This window comes from Rutilus rutilus, assembly GCF_951802725.1.
Source record: "Rutilus rutilus genome assembly, chromosome: 24".
NCBI lineage: Eukaryota > Metazoa > Chordata > Actinopteri > Cypriniformes > Leuciscidae > Rutilus > Rutilus rutilus.
The window spans coordinates 19,271,139-19,291,124 of record NC_140228.1 but is presented as its reverse complement, the minus strand read 5'-3'; the positions used below and the strand labels follow the sequence as shown (position 1 = coordinate 19,291,124).

Sequence of the window (19,986 nt, the reverse complement as noted above, 5' to 3'; positions counted from 1 at the left end):
CAAATGCAAACAGAACCGTGCCATGTTTTTCTACCATGTTTTTCTCAGGAGTGTATTTTCTGTATTGTACATATATTTGTTTAAAATCCTTATTTCCAAAGTCTAAGAGCAAGTGAATGCTCTGTTGCATGTTAAATGTCAATTAGCAGCCTGTTGTCTTTCCATAAGATCAAATAATGTGCTTCATAGCATAAGGATTCCACAAGACCTTCAACATTCCAGCATTTTTTTTATTTATTTTTTGTAGCCCAGAGATTTGAGGAGACATTCTATAGCTGGAAAACATGAGGGAAGCCGTTTAGTTATTGGCAAGAGGAATTCAAGTATTCCCATTAGACTGGGATTGTCGGAAGGGCCATGCACAACTGTGTTTGATTAGAAGATTTTGATGGTCTATAGTTATCAACAAAGATCTCTCAATTGGAAAACGGGCCTGGTCATGGAAAAATATAAGATGGATGGAAAAATTATATTTTGGTGCTTTTGACGCTTGCAAAACGTGCAATTGATTTTGCTTGCAAAACGTTTGTTCTCTCTCTCTCTCTCTCTCTCTCTCTCTGCATTCCCACAAAAAACTGCTTTCATTTGCAAAAGTGTTTCGCTCTCTCACAAAATTGTTCACTCGAGAAAGTTTTTATTTAATTTTATTTTTTAGCTTTATAATCTTAATTTTTAACTGCTATAGAGGTCAAATTATTCTTTTTTTTATTATTATTTAGACTCAAATCAATATTTTAATGACCAAGTATTTACTTATTTGATGAATAGTAGTCTAGTTACATAACGGCCAAGCTCAGAGAAAATATCCAGAGACAACCTCTGACCCCCAGTTCCCCACCTCGTCCCCTATCCCGTCTGAGTCAGCACAGACAAAACATTTACTTTTAACTATGGTACTTCCCAATAAAACTGTCAGAAAATTACAGGTTCCAGGAACCCCTTAGCCTCAGCAGTTCCTCTTTAGATGACCATGTGTTATCATCTTGGCTTTATAAATAATTCTTTCTGACTGGAATCACAATTTCCCTTTTAAAGAAATAGTAACCCTCTGGAAAAAAAAAAAAAAAAACAGGAAAATGACACACACAGAATGGAAAATAGACAAAATACCACTGCTGTGTGACTTCATTTGAGAAAAGAATAAAATAGGTAATAAATCTGATGCGCAGTGAATCACAATGGGGTTTATCTTCATGATTTTCATGAAAGAACCAAATCCTCAAGGTCTATGCAACTGTTAAGTAAAGTATATTTTAAAACTCTATTGGTACAAACGCATGAGTCAGTTCAGTTTTAAGTGCATAATCTAACCTGAAATACTTTAAAAAAAATGCTGAATCTAATATTATTATTCTACATAGAGTCAAGCGTGACCCTGTGCTCCCCATCCAACACAGCCATGTGTGGTATATCACTCTGTGTGAGCGTGAGGGTACCTCACTTGAGAAGGCACATGTTTACACAGATCTCACATTTCCTGTCCCAGGTCTCCTGGATTTCCGTAGTTCCTGAGTCATTAGGTTCTGGATCCTGTAGCCATTGTAACAGGCTATTTTTCAGCACACATGGTCGCTTCTCCCTTCCTCTCCGAGCAGGGAAGGGACCCATGGGCAGATACTATCCCAACACCCACTAAACTCACCGAAGAGAGGATGGCAGCACAACTCAGGGATTAATCTTGGTGAGTAGGCTACTATAGCATATTTAATATTTCTGTTAAGGTTACAAATATTGTACTTTACATGTAGGCTACTTTGCATGCAAATCTCTTTGAGCTATTGCTTGAATGAAAGGGTCTCATAAATGAAGTTTATTGATATATTAAGAATATATTAAGTACAAAAATCTAGAGCATAATGCAAATTATGAAAAATACAACTGATGTTCTTGAGTGGGTTAAGTCGGATTTATTTGTTTTAGAATAAAATTAATATAGGCCTATAAGGTTAGGAATGTAAGTAAAGATAGATCTGTAAAGAAAGAGCTCATCCATTATGATCTGTGTTTTTCCCCATCAAAGCTACAAGCTGAAGTCATGAGATCATCATCCTCTCGTCTCAGTTTTTCCTCGAAGGAACCAATATGGAACCGGTAAGGAGTTCTGCTTTTAGATATATTAGCGATCAGATGTCTTAAAACTAAATATATTGATAAAAAGGTAGCTCTAAATGTGTGATAACTGTCCATTTTTTCACAGGAATGTGCCAAAAATACAATGCATTGAGTAAACTTTACATGCATTTCACTATTTGACCTGTAGAAGTCGCACTTGTTACATTAACAATACTGGATACATATGTAAACATACATAAACTAAAGCTCAAATTGATGATTTATTATACAACTACGAGTAAGAAAGACACCGTGGGGGGTGGGGGTGGACTGGAAACAGTCCATAAGACTGGAAAACTTATTTACTTTTAATTCATTTATCTGTGTTGCTGTAATAGTGTTACAGGTTGTATTTACTGTATATTATATGCAGAAAATTAGCAATGACTGACTCAGTGTTTTACAGTGTAGATTCAGTAGATTCTAATTCAGGATTCCATTCACTTTTTTTAGTATATTTACATATATTTAATTAAAAACAATTTCTACAGACTTGACTCTAGAAAACCTTTGCCAGTTTAGAAGCAAATGCTTTAGCTATTTAGCCTCTTTTTAAGAATGTAACTTTTGACGATATAAAATATAAAATTCTGTATAAAATGTCTTAAAGGGATAGTTCACCCCAAAATAAATATTCTGTCATCATTTTACTCACCCTTAAATTGTTCCAAACCTGTATAAATTTCTTTCTTCTGCTGAACACAAAAGAAGATATTTTGAAGAATGTTGATAACCAAGCAGTTGATGGTATAGGAATTGATTTACATAGTTTTTTTTTTTTTTTTTTTTTTTACTAGAAAGTAAATGGCTACTGTCAACTGTTTGGTTACCAACATTCTTCAAAATATCTTCTTTTGTTGTTCAGCAGAAGAAGGAAACTCATACAGGTTTGGATCAACCAGAGAGTCAGTAAATGTGTTTTTGGTGAAGTATCCCTTTAACTCCCTTTAACTTCTAGTGACGTTGATCAAGAGTTTTCCCACAAAAGTCTAGCTATTTCAGAAACATACACTTTTATAACATTTTACAGATAGCCTACACGATGCCAAACACTGAACTGCTGCCCACGGAGCCTGGCTGTGTGAGTGGGTTTAGTGAGAGTCGAAGCATGCGCAGAGGGGTGGGTGGGCGAATGTAGAGCAGAGCGCGCGAGTGTGTGTGTGTGTGTGCGCGCGCGGATGTCATACACTCCGCTTTGCGCATTTCACACGATCTGAGTGCAGTGAGCGGTCAGGCAGGCGTTTGACAAACAGCGGAGTATGAATGCATTCACTGACACCTATGCACTGCAACATTATTCGACGCTATAACAGCAGTGTTTGTCGTAAACATCACACGGGGGAACGTTATGTGGGCATCATTTCACGGCGCGTGCTGTTGGAATCGCAACTAACGTTAAACAACTCAGATCAACTCCGAGCTTCACGTTCGAGGGGTAAGGGGTGAGACAGCGTGCTATCCCAGTCCCAGGGGGAGCGACTGAACCCAAATATAACAGGTCGTTGTGTTTTCCGGAGGGAGAACCGCTTAGCGCGTGCTAGTAACGTTAGTTTGTTTTGTGCGCGTGCTGCTGCAGTAGACATCTCGCGCACCGTTAGCTCAACATCTCTACGGCCTCGGAAGTTCGTTTGTTTTTCTCCTTTTAATGCTTTCGGTCGTCTGAACACTCATTTCTATCTATTCTCTGGACGAACCCACGCTTTAGGATGCCGGATCAAATATCGGTGTCGGAGTTTCTGTCGGAAACAACAGAGGATTACAACTCTCCCACTACATCCAGTTTCACCACCCGCTTGCAGAGTTGCAGGAATACAGTCGGCGTGTTGGAGGAGGTACGAAACTGCTTTTCTCATGCTGCAATGCATTAGTGGATTGCATCTGTTTACACTGGTACTTTGCACTTGTAATTGCGTCTGTTTACCTCTTTACGTTTATACATTGCAGTATTTTTTTGTGCATCTGATTATGTTCGTGCTTTGCATTTATTTACTTTGTACTGCTCCTCTTTACAGTGGTGCATAAGTACATAATATCTGTTTTTATTAGTGCACTACTGTTTACATTTGTCTTTTACATCTGTTCATTGCATCTAGCATTTGTCAGCTGCATCTTTTTACAGTGACGGCGCATTACTGTATTGGATCTGTCTTTAGAAGCATTTGTTTACATATAGTTCAATGCATTTAATAACTTTGCTATTTTGAATTGGTCCATTGCGTGTGTTTACTGTGTTTCTTTGAATTTGCATCAATGTATTGTAGCTCTTTGGCGTTTTGTACATTGCATCTGTATATTAGTTTATTACATCTGTTTACATTGTACATTGTATCAGTAGTTGTACATTTAGTTTTTGGTACTTTGAGTTAGTGCATTTGTATATTATTGCATTGCCATTACTGCATCTTTTTACTTTAGTACTTATTGCATCTGTTTATATTGGAGCATTGTGTCAGTTAATATTATAATTTTTTTTTTTTTTTTTTTTTATGTTTGCAATGGTGTTTTGCATTTGTACACACATGCATCACTTTACATTGGTACATCATATTTGTTTTCATTGCTATTTTGCTTTAGTACATTTAATCTCTTTTTTACAGTTCATTAATATGTTGCATATTTTCAGTGCATATGAAATCTGAGAGGCAGTGAGCAACAGTCTGCAGTGTGGGCTGCAGTTTTGTTCAGCCAGCTGGTCTGGCTTCTGATTCCACTGATGATTCATTGGGTGTACAACAGTTAGAAGTCTATGCCATCTTTGAGAGTCATATCTTGGAAGTGATATGGATGTTTTTGTGATTCATAACTAGCAACTGATGTATAGAATGGTTGAGTTTAATTTATGATAAAAGCCCCCTGAGAGCATGTATTTGTGCATGAATCTATTTAAAATGCAAATTAAGGTGTTGTTGGGATTCAGGAGCTACTCACTTTTCATAGGATGATCTCATTTTGTGACATTCTGTAATTTAAAAGCAGGAAAAGTTTACTTGGGTGGATTCTCACGTATCTTTAGTTTACTTTAAGTTGCTTCTCTGTAGTTGTGTGTTTGTTTGGCATAGTCCCTTGTTATTTAAAATAATTCTTAAAATAGCCTATTGAGTCAGTCATAGCTGTGCTAAGATTACTTTGAACACCTGCTCCAATCGCAAAAGGCATTCTGCCTGTTTAACTAGATATTCTAGACATGATTTGGGCGATGCAAAATATTGACCATATACATGGGTTTTAAGAGGGTGGATAATGTATATCAACATATATCATACTAGAAGCAATATAGCATCTTTTTAACATTTAGCAGCATGCAATTGTACCACTTCTGCATGTACGTGCAAGACAGGAAGTGTTCTTGAACATAGAGTGATGAAATGCCACTTTAATCACCACTTCCCTTTTAAAGTAAGTAGAGATGACCATCTTCAACAACACAAAGCCAGTACAGGTTTTTTTTTCTGCATTGAAAATAGTGTGATTTTTTCCTACATCTTGAAACTTTTAGTTTTATAAATGGGGGTAATCTTTGAAGGATGAACAAATAATGTTTTGGTCATCACATTAAAAATAACATTTATATATAATAATATTTGAGTTTTGAAGTGCTGGAAAAAAATGTGTGACATACTTGAAAGCATTTTACTATTCCTACCAAACTTCCATGGTTACAATTAGTGTTACTCCTGCTGATTTGTGGACTGAGCCTATAACTAGTAGCCTGGCAAGCCAGACCCACATCAAGATGTTGGGTCTGGAAACACACCTTTGGCAGGGCTCAATCCGAGGGGCGGGATAAACAGTTGTCTTTCAAATTCCCTCTGCACGCAATAGACCTTATGCGCCAGAGAAACCATAGACAGTAAAATAAACGGACACAGCGACCCCATTGGATTCAACGGAGAAAAGTGAAGTCAATTAGAAGCACTCACTTCCTGATGGCTGAGCGTACTGCGCAGACTCAAAGTGAAGTTATTCGCTGTCAAAGTGACGCCAAAATGAATAGGAGTCAATGGAATGCTAACAGCAGGTGATGGTCTGCTAATCAATGGCGGCCCCCGGGGAAGCTTCAGTTTCCGGCTGATAGATTACCCCCTTGAGAGAAACGAGGGTGCCGCCATCTTTCGAATATTGTCTTTGAACTTCCGTTTTTGCGGTCGCTCTGTATATTTCTATGGTATTGCTGTCCAGGAGTAATTAGCTTTTGAAGTGGACTTACTTAATGTAAAGTTAACGAAAGTTATCATGAGGATTGTAATGTTTAAAGCAGATGTCTTAACAAATGTCAGTAGACCGGGAAGATTTTAAAACGAGCCGTTCATTCATAAATACGTAAGATCGCTGTGAAAATACAGACCGGAAGTCAAAAGACAACGAGCGCAGCGCTGAAAAGTGGCGGGTCTACATAAGGTCTATAGGATAGCGCTACAACCAACCAGAGCGTTTTCCCACCTGCGGAGCTAGTTGATAGATTTAACTTTTGCCGTATCTGGTCGGCAAAACTACAAACACATCTTCCTTTTTTAAGAATGACTTCAGTGCCGTTCTTTGTTGTTTTCTCAAAGAAAAGCTTAACTCCAAGTCCTCCAGAGTCGCAGCCAAAGCCGATTCGAAAGACCGCTGTTCGCCAGCAGCAGCAGCCATCTTCTTTGTTTCAAGTAGCAGGGAACCGTCACAACTCTGCCAGAGATGCGATATGCACCACAGCAGGTTCCAAATGCATCATAGCACTTGACACACAATTGCCTCAATTAATGATAAGATGACAATGTATGCAAGATAAACAATGTTTGATGTTCACACAATGTCATTGATTAGATTGATTGATTAAACATACAAATTGTAAACCACATGGGATATAATTTGACGTCATTATGTTAAGCCCGCCCGCCGACTCTATACACGATGTGATTGGCCTGACTAGAGTTTGGTTTTTCCAGATTGAAAGCCAACGGAGAGTTGCTAGACCACCCTGGCTGCAAAATAAAATTTGCTGCCGCTAGGTTTCTAGGCTATATAACTAGTTCATTCATGGCACAATGTTTCTCCTGGTTTCCACGTCAACGCTGTTTGATCTAATAGAGATCTACGGTTAATAACAGAGAAATTTGAATGCTTCTCACTAGATCTCGCAGCGGTGTTGTTATTACTTCAGTGGTGAATTCAAATGCTTTCTTTACTGGATCTCTTAGCGCTGTGTAGTAACAGTGTCGCTTGATCAAGATCGGCTCGCGCTGCACTGACATTGGTCCAAACTCATGAACGGTCCGTGAAGCACAAAATAATTAGTAGCGCGGTTTCGTTCTGCTTTCATTACGTTTGACATTTGATGTTGGGCAACGTTGTTGTGGTGGTCACGCCCGCGCGACTGCTAGAAAAAATGGTCCAACCGTCCTCGTACCGAACGGTTCAATACGTGCATCGTTACACCGCTATTGATTATAACAGGATTTTTCGCAAGAGTGCAGCTTATACCTTGCATTGTAATTGACAGCTTCAATGATTATAATGCATTGATCTTTGCTCTCTTTCTGTGTATAATATATATTTTTCATGGCAAAGTTCTGGATTGACAACCATATTTGAATGCGATTGAAACCAATTGAATCATAGCAATGGTCGGAACAAAACAATCTGATACTGTCTGTCAAATTATCTGTGCTTTAAGTCTTGGAGTGTAAATGCAAAATAACAGACTAGCCACTTTTTCTGTGTGTAATGTTACTTTGTTGTTCATTTTATTACTAACTTTTCAAATCGGTCACTCAGTGCCTTTTTACAGATTTTTTAATTTAAAATAGTTTTATGATCTATCCATTCCTGACAGTGATTCTTTTTTATTTTATTAATAAACAGGATACGTTAATATTACAAACTGTTTCTTTGCATTTATTTTGGATTTATTGTCAGTACTGGGTTCGCAGTTTACATGTGTTGGGTACTTTGCACCGTATGACCATGTTTGTCCGCCACCACCGAAGACCATTTTTGACCCAGGAAAAACCCTGCAGTAGTCTCAAAATGCATGCTTAAAATCATACCTGTGGTGTCAAAAGCAGAAGGATCAAATTAAGTGAGGAACATGATTAGGTTCCAATGGATAAGATATTTTGATAGGATTCAGACACTTTGCAGACACATCAGTCTTATCTTACATTTAAAATGCAATGCCATAGTTACCGGTATTCATTGGATCAGTGTGTATCCCAAGCCTTTAATGTGGAGATTGGAGATGATGAAATTCCAGATGGATCCAAGCTGCAAGTTAGAGTTAGTCATGTTATTAAATAGCTTGGTCAAATATCCCATGTGGTTTGCAATTTGTATGTCTAATCAATCAATCTAATCAGTGACATTGTGTGAACATCAAACATTGTTTATCTTGCATACATTGTCATCTGATCATTAATTGAGGCAATTGTGTGTCAAGTGCTATGATGCATTTGGAATCTCCTGGTGCATATCGCATCTCTGGCAGTGTATTTATGTGGTGTGTGTCCATGAAGTGTGCTGATGTTACAGACGCAAGGAGGGGGGATGTGTGCTGAAAGCTTCCAGCTTGGCTGATGCTTTGCTCTATTACGCAACACACAGTCCTCACAGCAATGATCTATTCAGTGCCATCAAACCCAAAGCCTGAGCCAGAGCAAGAGAGAGAAAACAACAGAAACAGAAAAACAAATGCAGGGCAGATTCAGAAGGACTGATAGATATTGGTGGACACAACTGAGTTAGCAGAATGTTATTAATGCACCAATGTATTGGCCGATAAAAGCAAATATCTGCAGCGCACTATTGGACAGACACTTACCAATTGATTAAAAACAGCCGATGGAAGGGCCGAATGTTATTAGAGATGCACAGATCGACCGGCCAGGTACTGAAATTGGATTTTCCGCATGACTGGCCCTTGACCGGCCGGTCAGTCTCACGTCTTTCTGATTCCGAGCTTGTCCATTTTGTTGCCAGCGGCACAGGCAATAACGTCAGCTGTGCATTCTTTCATTCTTCTCTTCAACTGTGAAGTGACACACACCCGCCGCCTCCTCTCACTCACTTGCCTCATTCGGTCTGGTTCAGTAGTGCTTGTGTTGCTCATAATTTTACTAATTCCTCAGGTTTGGCTCTCACAGCAAAAGTGCGTGCAAACTGATCTGTAAAAGTGCAGCGCACAAAAGTACCAAATTGAGTGGCTTACTCTGCGGTTAAACGGTCAAATACACACAAAATGATGTCAAAATGCCCATTTTGGCAAGTATTCAGTTAAACACAGTCCGTTTTGGAACCTAATTATTTGAGAAAGATAACGTAAATTGTGTAACAGTATATTGGTTCCTTGCATACTCTTAAACGTGACAGCTGCCTATTCCTGCTGATGTCTGTCATGCTAATAAAAGAACAAAAGACAAAGAAAATCACTCTCTGCTCTTACAATGAAGACTAGCCAGTGTTATTTTACATTTGATTACTTTCCTTTCTATAGTATATCTTATCTGAATGAGTATACCAACCGGAAAAACTTGAAGCCGTGTTTATTTCATATCTCTCTTAATCCTATTGGATGAATTTGTTTATTTGTTCTTATTTTATTACTGTCTTTTAACTTGTTTTTTTAATGAAAATAAAATTTTGGTTTGAAGAAAAGTAGATGTTTGTTTGTATGCTGTTAATTAGCCTATAGTTATTTGAAAAAATTGGAATCTGCAAAAATCGGTAATGGCAGGTCACACTTAAAAAAAAAAAATCGGAAATCAGAATTGGCCAAGTAAATTGCAATCGTGCATCTCTAATTGTTATGCCTGCCTCAATAATTAATATATCGACTTATCGCGCAATATATGGACAAATCGATCATTTTTGATGAAACGATACATTGCCCATTGTGTTTACATAAATGAATGAATGTAAAACATAAAAAACGAATATTTTGGTGATCATGCTGTCCCTTTCATCTTATATGCTCTCCGTGTCAGAGGCAAAAGCAGGGCTCAGGCAGCTCCTTCATAAACAGTGGTAGAGCTGCACAATATTGATGAAAAATGCGATAAATAATGCAATATTTGATATGCGATACGATTATGTGTAAAATGATTTTAAATTATATTTAAAAACTGAAAATGATATAACTGCTATACAGTGCCCTTCATAAGTTTTGGGACAGTTAAGACAAAATTTCTCTCTTTGCTATGGAGTCTTTGCTATGCTATGCTTTCTTTCAAGAAAGATGAAAGATTAATGAAAAGAAAGAATATGAGACACAAGAACAGAATGTCACATTTTTTTTATTGGCTGTTTCAACACATGTTTTACCAACTAAGAAGAACAGCACTTTTAGAGATTCATCCCTCTATCTAATGTGAGCATATTGGGACAATTTAACCTAAAGCAAATGTACAAGCTTAAAAGCAATAGTATTTAGTTGCAAATCCCTTGCATGCAATCACAGCAGTAGACTCTTGGTTTCAAAAATGCTTTTCCAAGCCTTTAATACAGCCATTTTCAACTGTTGCTTGTTTTTGAGAGTTTCTGCCTTTAGTCGTCTCTTCAGCTGTTGAAATACATGCTCAATAGGATTTAAATCTGGAGATTGATTTGGCCATTCAAAGACCTTCCATTTCTTTCCCCCGATAAACTCCTTTGAGTTATCACTAGCAGTGTGTTTTGGGTCACTGTCCTGTTGCAATATGCATCGCTTCCCAATGAGTCTGGTGGCATTTTCTTGAATATTAGTAGCCAATATGGTTTTGTAAACTTCTGAATTCATTCTGCTGCTGCCATCATTCATTAAGTCATCATTAAAGTTTAGTGAGCCTGTTCCAGAGGCAGCCATGCATGCCCAATGCCATGAAACTACCTCCACCATGGTTTACAGATGAGGTTGTATGCTTAGTTAGGATCATTTGCAGTTCCTTTTTTTTCTCCACATTTTTGCTTTCCCATCACTTGATGGCACACGGCTCAAATGTACTCTGCAACCGGTTACAAAGCATTTAACGCTGTTGTTGGTTATTAAAAATATCTAATGGATGAACTCACGCCTCGATTGGGCAAATTTATTTAATTATGCGCTGTCAATCGTGGTAAAACTTCACGGTTTTATGGACACCGCCATGTTTGATGCTGTCGCTATGGTTACTCCCATGGTTAGTTAGAATGCGGTTGTGACTTCAGGTTTTTGATTATATCGATTACGTAAATTAGTCGCTTTGCATGGAATGTGACAATTCGTTGCGCTGTTTATGTTCCCCAATGACGGTGCCTCCTGGGCATGCATCTGAAGTGTGGATATTTTGGAAAACAGAGAGTCAGAGTGCTCTGCAAGCTCTGTATAACCAAAATGGCAAACCACATCAGCACAACTTCTGTGCAGGAGCATTTGAAAAGAAGAAAACATCCCAGGGCTCTCCTACCTCAAAACGTTGAGACGGCAGTGTAAGTATTTAGACCATTACAGTGAAACTTTACACAGCACTAGAATACGGTTGTCATTATTGGTTATTGGTAAATTAACCAAAGAATTAATCAACTATTCTGAAAAAAATCTGGAGGAAAAAAATTATTAGAGGTCGACCGATTTATCGGTTTTGCCGATATATCGGTACCGATAGTTGATTGGTGGAACTATCGTTATCGGCAAAAATCCATACCGATAGTTTTTCTGGGTTGCGTCCGTTGCTGGAGCTGCTCAGAAGAGTGCGCAGTCATTACACAGTATCAGAGCACTGAGAAGAGACTGCTGGCATTATACAGAGCAAGAGTGGCCGCTAGAGGCCAAATAACAAACTATCACTGGCACCGCGCAGCACGGAGATCACAAGCTGCACTGGGAGCGCTGACACTTCAGATGCGCATTTAGAACACAGACAGTGAAACGGTATGAATATGGAACACTACAGTCCATGTTGCCAATGCCATATCATTATATAGTAATTAATTTGTTGATTAGATGCTGCATTAGCAGAGAAAGAACAGAAGTATGTTTGCCGTCAAAGCTGTGAGTATACTCTAACATTAGTACCTCAAGCGGTTAAAACAATGTGAAAAAACAACACAAGCAAACCTGACCCAAATGCTTAATGTCGCAATTGTTACAATCTATTTGCATTAGTTTATATCCAGCTGGTCATTTGTATGCATTCATTAGCTGGCGAAGTTGCATATTTAAAGCTAGTGACGTGATTGCTTTCTCAACATTGATATGTTCATGCAGCCTTTTGAAACTCTAAAAGTGTTGAAACAGCCAATAATATAATGTGGAATTCTGTACTTTTATCTCATATTCATCTTTTAATTATATTTATGGATTTCTTGACTCTACAGCTGAGAAAGCACTTTTGTCTTTACTGTCCCAATACTTATGGAGGGCACTGTATATATGTCACATTCTTTCTGGGAAAAGCATAAAATAGATACATAAAAAGCAATGTCACAAATTAATTGCAAACAATAGGACACATACAATAAAACAAACATACAAATTAAATAAACAGTGCATCATGTTTTTCAGGTAAGGCCTAAATTAGATCTATTTAACAGTAGCATTCAAGTAAGAAAAAAATACAGAAACTGAATAAACAAATGTAATAATAAAACACTGTAGCCTTCACATAAATTAAATATACATTGATTCATATTAAAGCTACAAAAGTTATTCAATCAAGAGCAGTGAGTGATTTTCTATTTATCTTTTGTTGTTTGATAGACAGCAGCAGGTAAACTGTATTTGGCTGCTGTCACTTTAAGACTTAAAGGGATAGTTCACCCCCCCAAAAAAAATTCTGTCAGTAATTACTCACCCTCATGTTGTTCCAACCCCGTAAGACTTCCGTTCATCTTCGGAACACAAATTAAGATATTTTTTATGAAATCTGAGAGCTGGCCCAGAAACGTTAGTAAAAACATTGTTAAAACAGTCCAAGTGACTACAGTTGCTCAACCTGTGTTCCAAAGATGAACGAAAGTCTTACGGGGTTGGAACAACATGAGGGTAATTAATTACTAACAGAATTTTCATTTCTGAGTGAACTAACCCTTCAATGCATGGATCCTATTGATACGCATCCAATTTCTTTCCCAACTGTTTATGTTCACTTTAAGGGATACTTCATTATTTAGCATTAAGCTTTGTATTAGTAGAAAACCTGTAGTATTTTCGAATTACCGTGCTTTCCACCCTCATATCCCCCTGAGACGAGAGATTTATGTATTTTTTGTCTGAAAAAAATCCTCCAATGGCGCAAAAATCATCATTTTGCGTCATCGGAGGATTTTTTGGCCAGAGGCTAAAGAGTACAGCCAGAAGTAGGGGCTGTCCCGCATGTTTTCAACCCACCCATAGAGGGTGGGCTCTCACACAGTGTCAGCCATCTTTTTTTGGAAGCTAAGCTAGCAGGCTCTTGTTCTGTGGAGAAAGCTGAGTAGTAGGGGCCATCCACTTTTTCCCGGACATGTCCGGCCGTCGAGATCGTCCAAAATGTCCGGGATTCGGCTTTTGCTTTCTGCAGTCGCCATTCATTGGTTTACATGCACAGATTGCACACCTTTTGTTTCAATCTAACTGAATTCATTCCGATTGGTGAATCTGAATGTAGTGTTTACATGAACGCTAAACAAGTGATCGGTTGATGTGCGTTTTAACATTGCTAAGAAAATTCCCTCTCCTCCGTGAGAGATACGAGACCGGTGCGTCTCAGTAATCACGCCACCGGCCTCGCGTCATTCTCCCACGGCCCTAGCCTCGTCCTGCTCGCCACGGTAAACATAATAAATGGCGACTGTAGAATACAAAAGCCGAATCCCGGACATTTTGGCCGATCTCGAAATCCCGGGCAGACTGACTTGTCACGGAGACGCAGTTGTTTTAAACTGCGCTCTCTTACCGGTAGGCGTGGCTTGGGAGTGGCCTCCTAGGGCAGCGAAGCAAGTGCATTCTGGGAGTTGTTGTCTTTCATCCACATAAGCCAAAAATACATTTTCTGGCTTTTCTCAGTCTAGAAAGCTCCAAATTCCAAATTTCTTCTACATAAATGACCCATTTTAAATACACCTTTCCAGAGGTGAAGTATCCCTTTAAGACATAACTGACTGTGTTAGCATGAATACTCGACATGACAGGCGTTTTGAGATAACTGTGTATTTGACCGTTTGAGTGCCATAAGCAGCAAAAGAGAAATTAATTTGGGATCGCACTCTGTCTGAGAGGCGCCTTTCTGTGCGTGCACTTCAGGTGTGTGTGTCAACCTTCTCAAGTTGTTTTCCACAGCTTATTGCGCTTAAAGGCCTGTTCACACCGGGACGAATTTCGCGCGCGATATTCGCCGACGTTTAATGCCTCGTGACTAAGCAAAGGGTGCCAATGTGAGTCTGCACACCGACGTGAAAAACGCCACGCGTAAAAGCTTTTTTTTTAAAACGCCTCTGGTTTGTTTTTTTCGTTTGATGCGCCGCGTCAAAAACTCTCCGACCAATGAGATTGGCGCTTTTGCTCACGTGTCTGGAGCTTCTGAAGTTACAGTAAAACACAACTTGGGGGCGCTCAAACACAAAACGGTCTTGCCGAGCACACATACATAACGGCGAAGAAGATATATGCCAAGTAGCGTCTACACTGCCGGGAAGAAATAAGGCAAGGAAGATGCAAGGCAAGATGAATGTAGAGCTGCAGGTCTCGTTGGTGTCGGAACATAAAGAACTATATGACAAACGCGACAGTGGGGTATTTCTGTTTTACATTAAGCGCCATCTAATGTCAGGGAATGAATTTGCATGTTCACTCGGCTCATCGTCAGCGAAAATCGTTTGGGTGTGAACACAAAAAACACGTTGAAAAACGCTGGCGAATAACGCGCGCCGATATTCGTCCCGGTGTGTACGGCCCTTAACTCTTTTAAACATCTAGCAAGTCACATGTAAGTAACAGTTGCGTGCCCATTCTATTCTCTGCTATATGCATCGACCTAAAACTTTTTGCATCTTTTTGAAGTAGCCTATTAAAATCATTCAGATATCGCAAGCCATTGCGATACGCATATTTCGGTAATTTCAATATATCGTGCAGCCCTAATAGAAGCTATTATAATCAGTGATGCTATCTACACTGGATGTGGCGCGTCACGAAAAATTCCAGACGGTAAACTGATGCCCTGTTCTATTTCTGACGTACTTGCGCACAAAGGACAAATAGAGTTGTTACGGTCGCTTTGTCATGTCCAGTGTGGACAGCTTCTAGTTGTTGCACCGCAATGCGATGCAGTACGACGCAACAGTGGCATAGCATTCAAAAGAGGAGTGACATCTGGTTTTAGCTGCAGTGTGAATGTGGCTAACAGAATGTGGAATTTGAGAGAAAATGAGTGAGAAGAGGAGAGAGTGGGAGTGTGGAGGAGTATATAGGCGATATCTGGCAGCCAAAGCTCTTCTCCTCATCCAGATTAAGCCTGCATGTCCTGCTGCAACGCACTAACCTAACCGCATCTTGGTGTAACGTTATACACAGTGTCCTAATGGTTTCAGTCAGAGCAGACAGACTTAGTCGAATGACTCACGGCCTCTCTTTATGGAATATAAACACATACACACTCAGTCAGGTCACATGACATCCAGCTCACAATGTGGGGGTGCAAAGTGGCTGGACGCTAATCAACACAGGCATTCATGCACTACGGGGAGGCCTCTCGGACTCACGCCATCTTTGTCCCTTCTCATCATGTGTCAAAAGGTTACAGCAAAAGACAACAGTTGGATTAGAGAGTTGTACAAGCTGCATTTCCTGTCTCTACTGCTAGTGAACATAAGACTCCTCAGTGAGAGTGTCTCATTGCGTGTCACTGAAGTTCACGCTGCTCTGTCTTTACTTTCTCACTCACTGGGATGTTTTGTCTCTGTTTGCTGAAATGTAAACATGGCCTGATTTCTTTGGTCAGTGCGAGTGGAAAAATATTCATGTGGGTTAATTTCGGTCCAAACTAATGGTTATCCCACTGACATCTGCTGCACACTCTGTACTGGCAGACATCAGCACAACACATCTGTAACTAATGTGAAATGTAGGTTTTTCAGAAAAGTATTGGTAACTAGTAGAGCATTTGTAAAACCCTTGGAGACAAAATGAACTTATTAGCTGGAATACAATACGATGATATTTAGCTGATACACTAACATCGCGATTCTTCATGTTTAGTTTATAGTTTGAAGTATTTGAAGTAGTTGCCCTAAGACCAGGAACATACTTTACGCAAGTATGTACAGGGCCCAACGCTAAGGATTTTTTCTACTGGCCTGGTTGGGGCAGATGTTAAAATTTTTACTTGCCCTGACAACATTTTCACTTCTCTTTTTTCTTAAATTGTTACATCTTAAAAGTAACATCTCACTTCTCAGTTGGGCTTCACAATATATCATTTTAGCATCGATATTGTGATATGCACATCCGCGATAGTCACATCGCAGGATGTGCGATTTCAAGTATAGGGATTGTAGTTGATCTGTGATCGGTCTGGGTCAGGGGGTTCAGAAAGCCTGTGATTCATGGATTCATTGCTAAGTTTAACCATAATAGAGTGAAAGTTTATTATTTGTATGCGTTTTAAGTCATGTTAGTTTAACTATCAAGCACAAGAATACTGGAACTTATCCGCTAACACAGAGCCACGCATACAGCACGTGAACACCAAATTCAGTTCTCTTTTGCTTTTTTTTTTTTTTTTTTTGAGCTAGAACGTGCATGCAAAATTAAGTCAAAATTCCCATCCAGTTGTAATGAATTGAGAAAGAAAATGGATGCGTATCAATTATATTGGATCCGTGCATAAAGTCATCCTAATATACCTGCAGCTTCTCATTTATACAGTGAAGACTATGCAGTGTGTGACGATGAGATGCAGTTATTATATCGTCACCTGATCCGTGTGATAGAAGGCACAATTTTCTTTTATGGTTATTATTTCTACACCCAGATGATAAAGCAGTCTATATTTCAGAAGGTTTAATTGGTTTTGTCATTCGTTGTGTTGTTTTGGTTAGAGTGCATCAACGGGGAATGAAGACGTTGTTGTGTATGTTCGGTGATAGGTGCATATATCAACGAATATCTCAACACACTTCATTTGCCAATTTGGTTTTTAGGTTTCATGATATAACGACATTAAACATTTGTTTGTTTTTTACTATGTTTTTTACTGTTTTTTTTTTTTTTTTACAGTTTATTGGAAAGTTTGATGAATGGAGACGATCTCCTTTGTCAGCTGCCATGGCTTTGATGCTAGTGTTTACTTCCGAGTTAGATCGGGGATTTCCCAAAGGGGTGGGTGGTACCAAATGTTTGTTTTTTTTCTTTTACAAATGTATTGTTTAAGAAAATATTTCAAACGATTATTTAATGATTGCATATACAGTATTTGTCATTTTCTGTTACCACAGATGTCCAGGTCTTCTGTAATCAAGAGAATTTTTTGTACACATTTTTTTTTTTTACACTATCTGGATACAGAGTTGGTTTAGTCCAGTTACTATTCTGGTGGGAATGTAGAGTATTTAAGACAGACCTTTTCAGCCTTTGGGGAGGAAGGGGGTCAGTGAGTTAAGCTGAGGTTGCGTTTGTGCTGTTTAAAGCAAATTTACTTTGTTCTTTGTTAGAAATGGTGTGCGCTGAGTAAATCGTTTGTAAATATTCTTTTTTTTTTCATAATTTTATTTTATTTTATTTTTATTCGTATTCACAGACTTGTAATTTGTACCCCAATTTTTTATATTTGAATAATAAAATTCACTCTCTTTGGATTATCCTGGTTTACGCCTATGCCTTCCTGTCACCTCCCTTGGTCCCTAACGGCATACGTTACGACACAGTATTATTTTACATTTGATTATTTAATATTTGTACCCGAATACAGTTAGATTGACCTGAAAACCATAAAGCACTGCTTATTTTTATTTGTATCTTTGTTTTATTGTATTTATCTATTCTTGTAATTTGTTTATTATTTTCTATGCTGATGCACTACCCTACAAAATCACCCCAGTCATTCTAGAATGATTAATTCTCATAAACAGAGCTATTCAAATCATCTGGTGATATTTTTTAATATCGCAAAAATAAAAAAAATCACAGTGTCAGTTTTTTCAAATCAAGTCAAGTCACCTTCATTTATATAGCGCTTTTAACAATATTTATTGTTTCAAAGCAGCTTTACAGTGATAATGGGAAATTACAGTAACAGAGATTGTTTTGGCTTTACAGCAGTTTTAGAATAAAGTTATTGTCCAGCTAAAGTTCGTTTTGATTGATTCACTTCCGTCATAACCAGTGGCGTAACTTTGTTTTAAAAAGTGGGTGGGACAGGTGGGGTGGGGGTTGCTAATACAATGCTAAATCAGATATATGTACAATAACATTACGATGTCCAGCAATCGATTTAAATAGTAGGCTACATGGGGTTTAATTTGTCGTTTAATGAGATGTAGCCTAATATATGTTGTCAGTGCCGAGAATCTTCGTGTGAATAAATACATAGATCCGCCTATTTGAATAACGTGTACCTTAATGGTCCAGTGGTAGAACTTTCGCCAATCGTGTCAGAGGTTCTGGGTTCTAATCCGCATTCATATATTTTTTTTTTTCTCGTATATATTTTTTTCCTCATCAAAACCGATTATGTTCATCAGTGGTTGTATATCAAGCATGGACACATTTGTGTGCATTATGTTTTGTGATTTCACCAGAACGAATAGAGTATCCGCAACGGATTGAAGCGCGCGTCCGAGTGAAGACAGTGTGGCGTGTGTGCGAGCCACACGAGAAAACACTGTATCCGCGCAACTAATCGCAGCGGCAACGAGCACTTTGATCACTTGATTTAAAAAACACATTTCAGCTTTAGATCGTCTCTTATTTAAAAAACGAACGAAATGAATGCTCTGCCAGTTAACTGGAGATGTTTTATTTATTTGCAGAATTTTTACATTCTGTTGAGATGTTTTAAAAAGTGGTGGGGACAATATCGACCCTGGCAAAAAGTGGTGGGGACATGTCCCACCCGCAAATTACGCCTATGGTCGTAACCATCATTAGCTGCTTACACGACACTGTTCTTACAGAAAACCCTTAACGCGCTCCGGCCCGCTCATTTGCCCAACAACAGTGCCTGGCGGCCTGAGAACGCAAACATTGAAATAGGCTCCAAGGTGCAAGCCTTGAACAATTTTGAAAAAAATTAAAGTTATGTCTGCGCAAACTTCATATATCGTGCAGCCCTACTTCTCAGTCAAATTCTACTCTACAGTTTAGCATTACTTTCCCAAAGTGTGGACTTAAAGAGGAGGCCGCTAAGTGCCGAGGGCGTCTTTTGAGAGCTTGAATTGCAATACAGCACAACTGGCTGTATTGTTACCGTTTAGGCAAACTTTTTCAATGTGGTTCATGCCTGCTTTTAATGCTAGAGGTCTGAACATTCCTCATACCCAAGTGCCCCGTTTCATTTTGCTCTTACTGCCGACACCAAGTTCTCTCTTACAAGATGTGCTCTGCTTTTACAGTGATGTCATGCTCTCGTGTAATGGATCACATCTTCACATCAACACAGTTGCCCTGTCGTCTCACAGCTCTGTGTGTGCATAAAACATTGACATTCTCAATTGGATTAAATGCCTAATTTTCCTCTACAGTTTGTTGTTGCCCTCGTTTTTTATCGTAATGAGGAAAAGCCCACTTGATGAATCACCTCTCTGGCTGGTTGCCTGCTAGCTCTGCAGGCCACAGCCTAAACGAAAACCATCTGTTAGATTCAGGGGGCCGCCATGTGCACGGGGCGTTGGTGACTATAGCTGCCCCAGAATTTGAGCGTGGAAGGCCAAGAGATCACATGACATGCTCTTTTTGCTGTCTGTAAG

At 38.9% G+C, this 19,986-nt stretch overlaps 1 protein-coding gene across 7 annotated transcripts in view; it reads left to right on the top strand.

The window, feature by feature from the left end:
- The first annotated feature begins 1,540 nt into the window (after positions 1-1,540).
- asap1b (ArfGAP with SH3 domain, ankyrin repeat and PH domain 1b) overlaps positions 1,541-19,986 on the top strand; it is a 90,654-nt gene continuing 72,208 nt past the window's right edge. For 5 of the 7 annotated variants that reach the window (XM_084398640.1, XM_084398643.1, XM_084398644.1 and 2 more), the window contains exons 1-3: positions 1,541-1,681; positions 2,021-2,091; positions 3,818-3,944. In XM_084398640.1, coding sequence (XP_084254766.1) covers positions 2,036-2,091; positions 3,818-3,944 — 183 coding nt within the window. In that variant the 5' untranslated portion in view covers positions 1,541-1,681; positions 2,021-2,035. Of the gene's footprint in view, positions 1,682-2,020; positions 2,092-3,234; positions 3,945-19,986 lie in introns of those variants that run through there. The other 2 variants (XM_084398645.1, XM_084398641.1) reach the window with 1 other exon arrangement.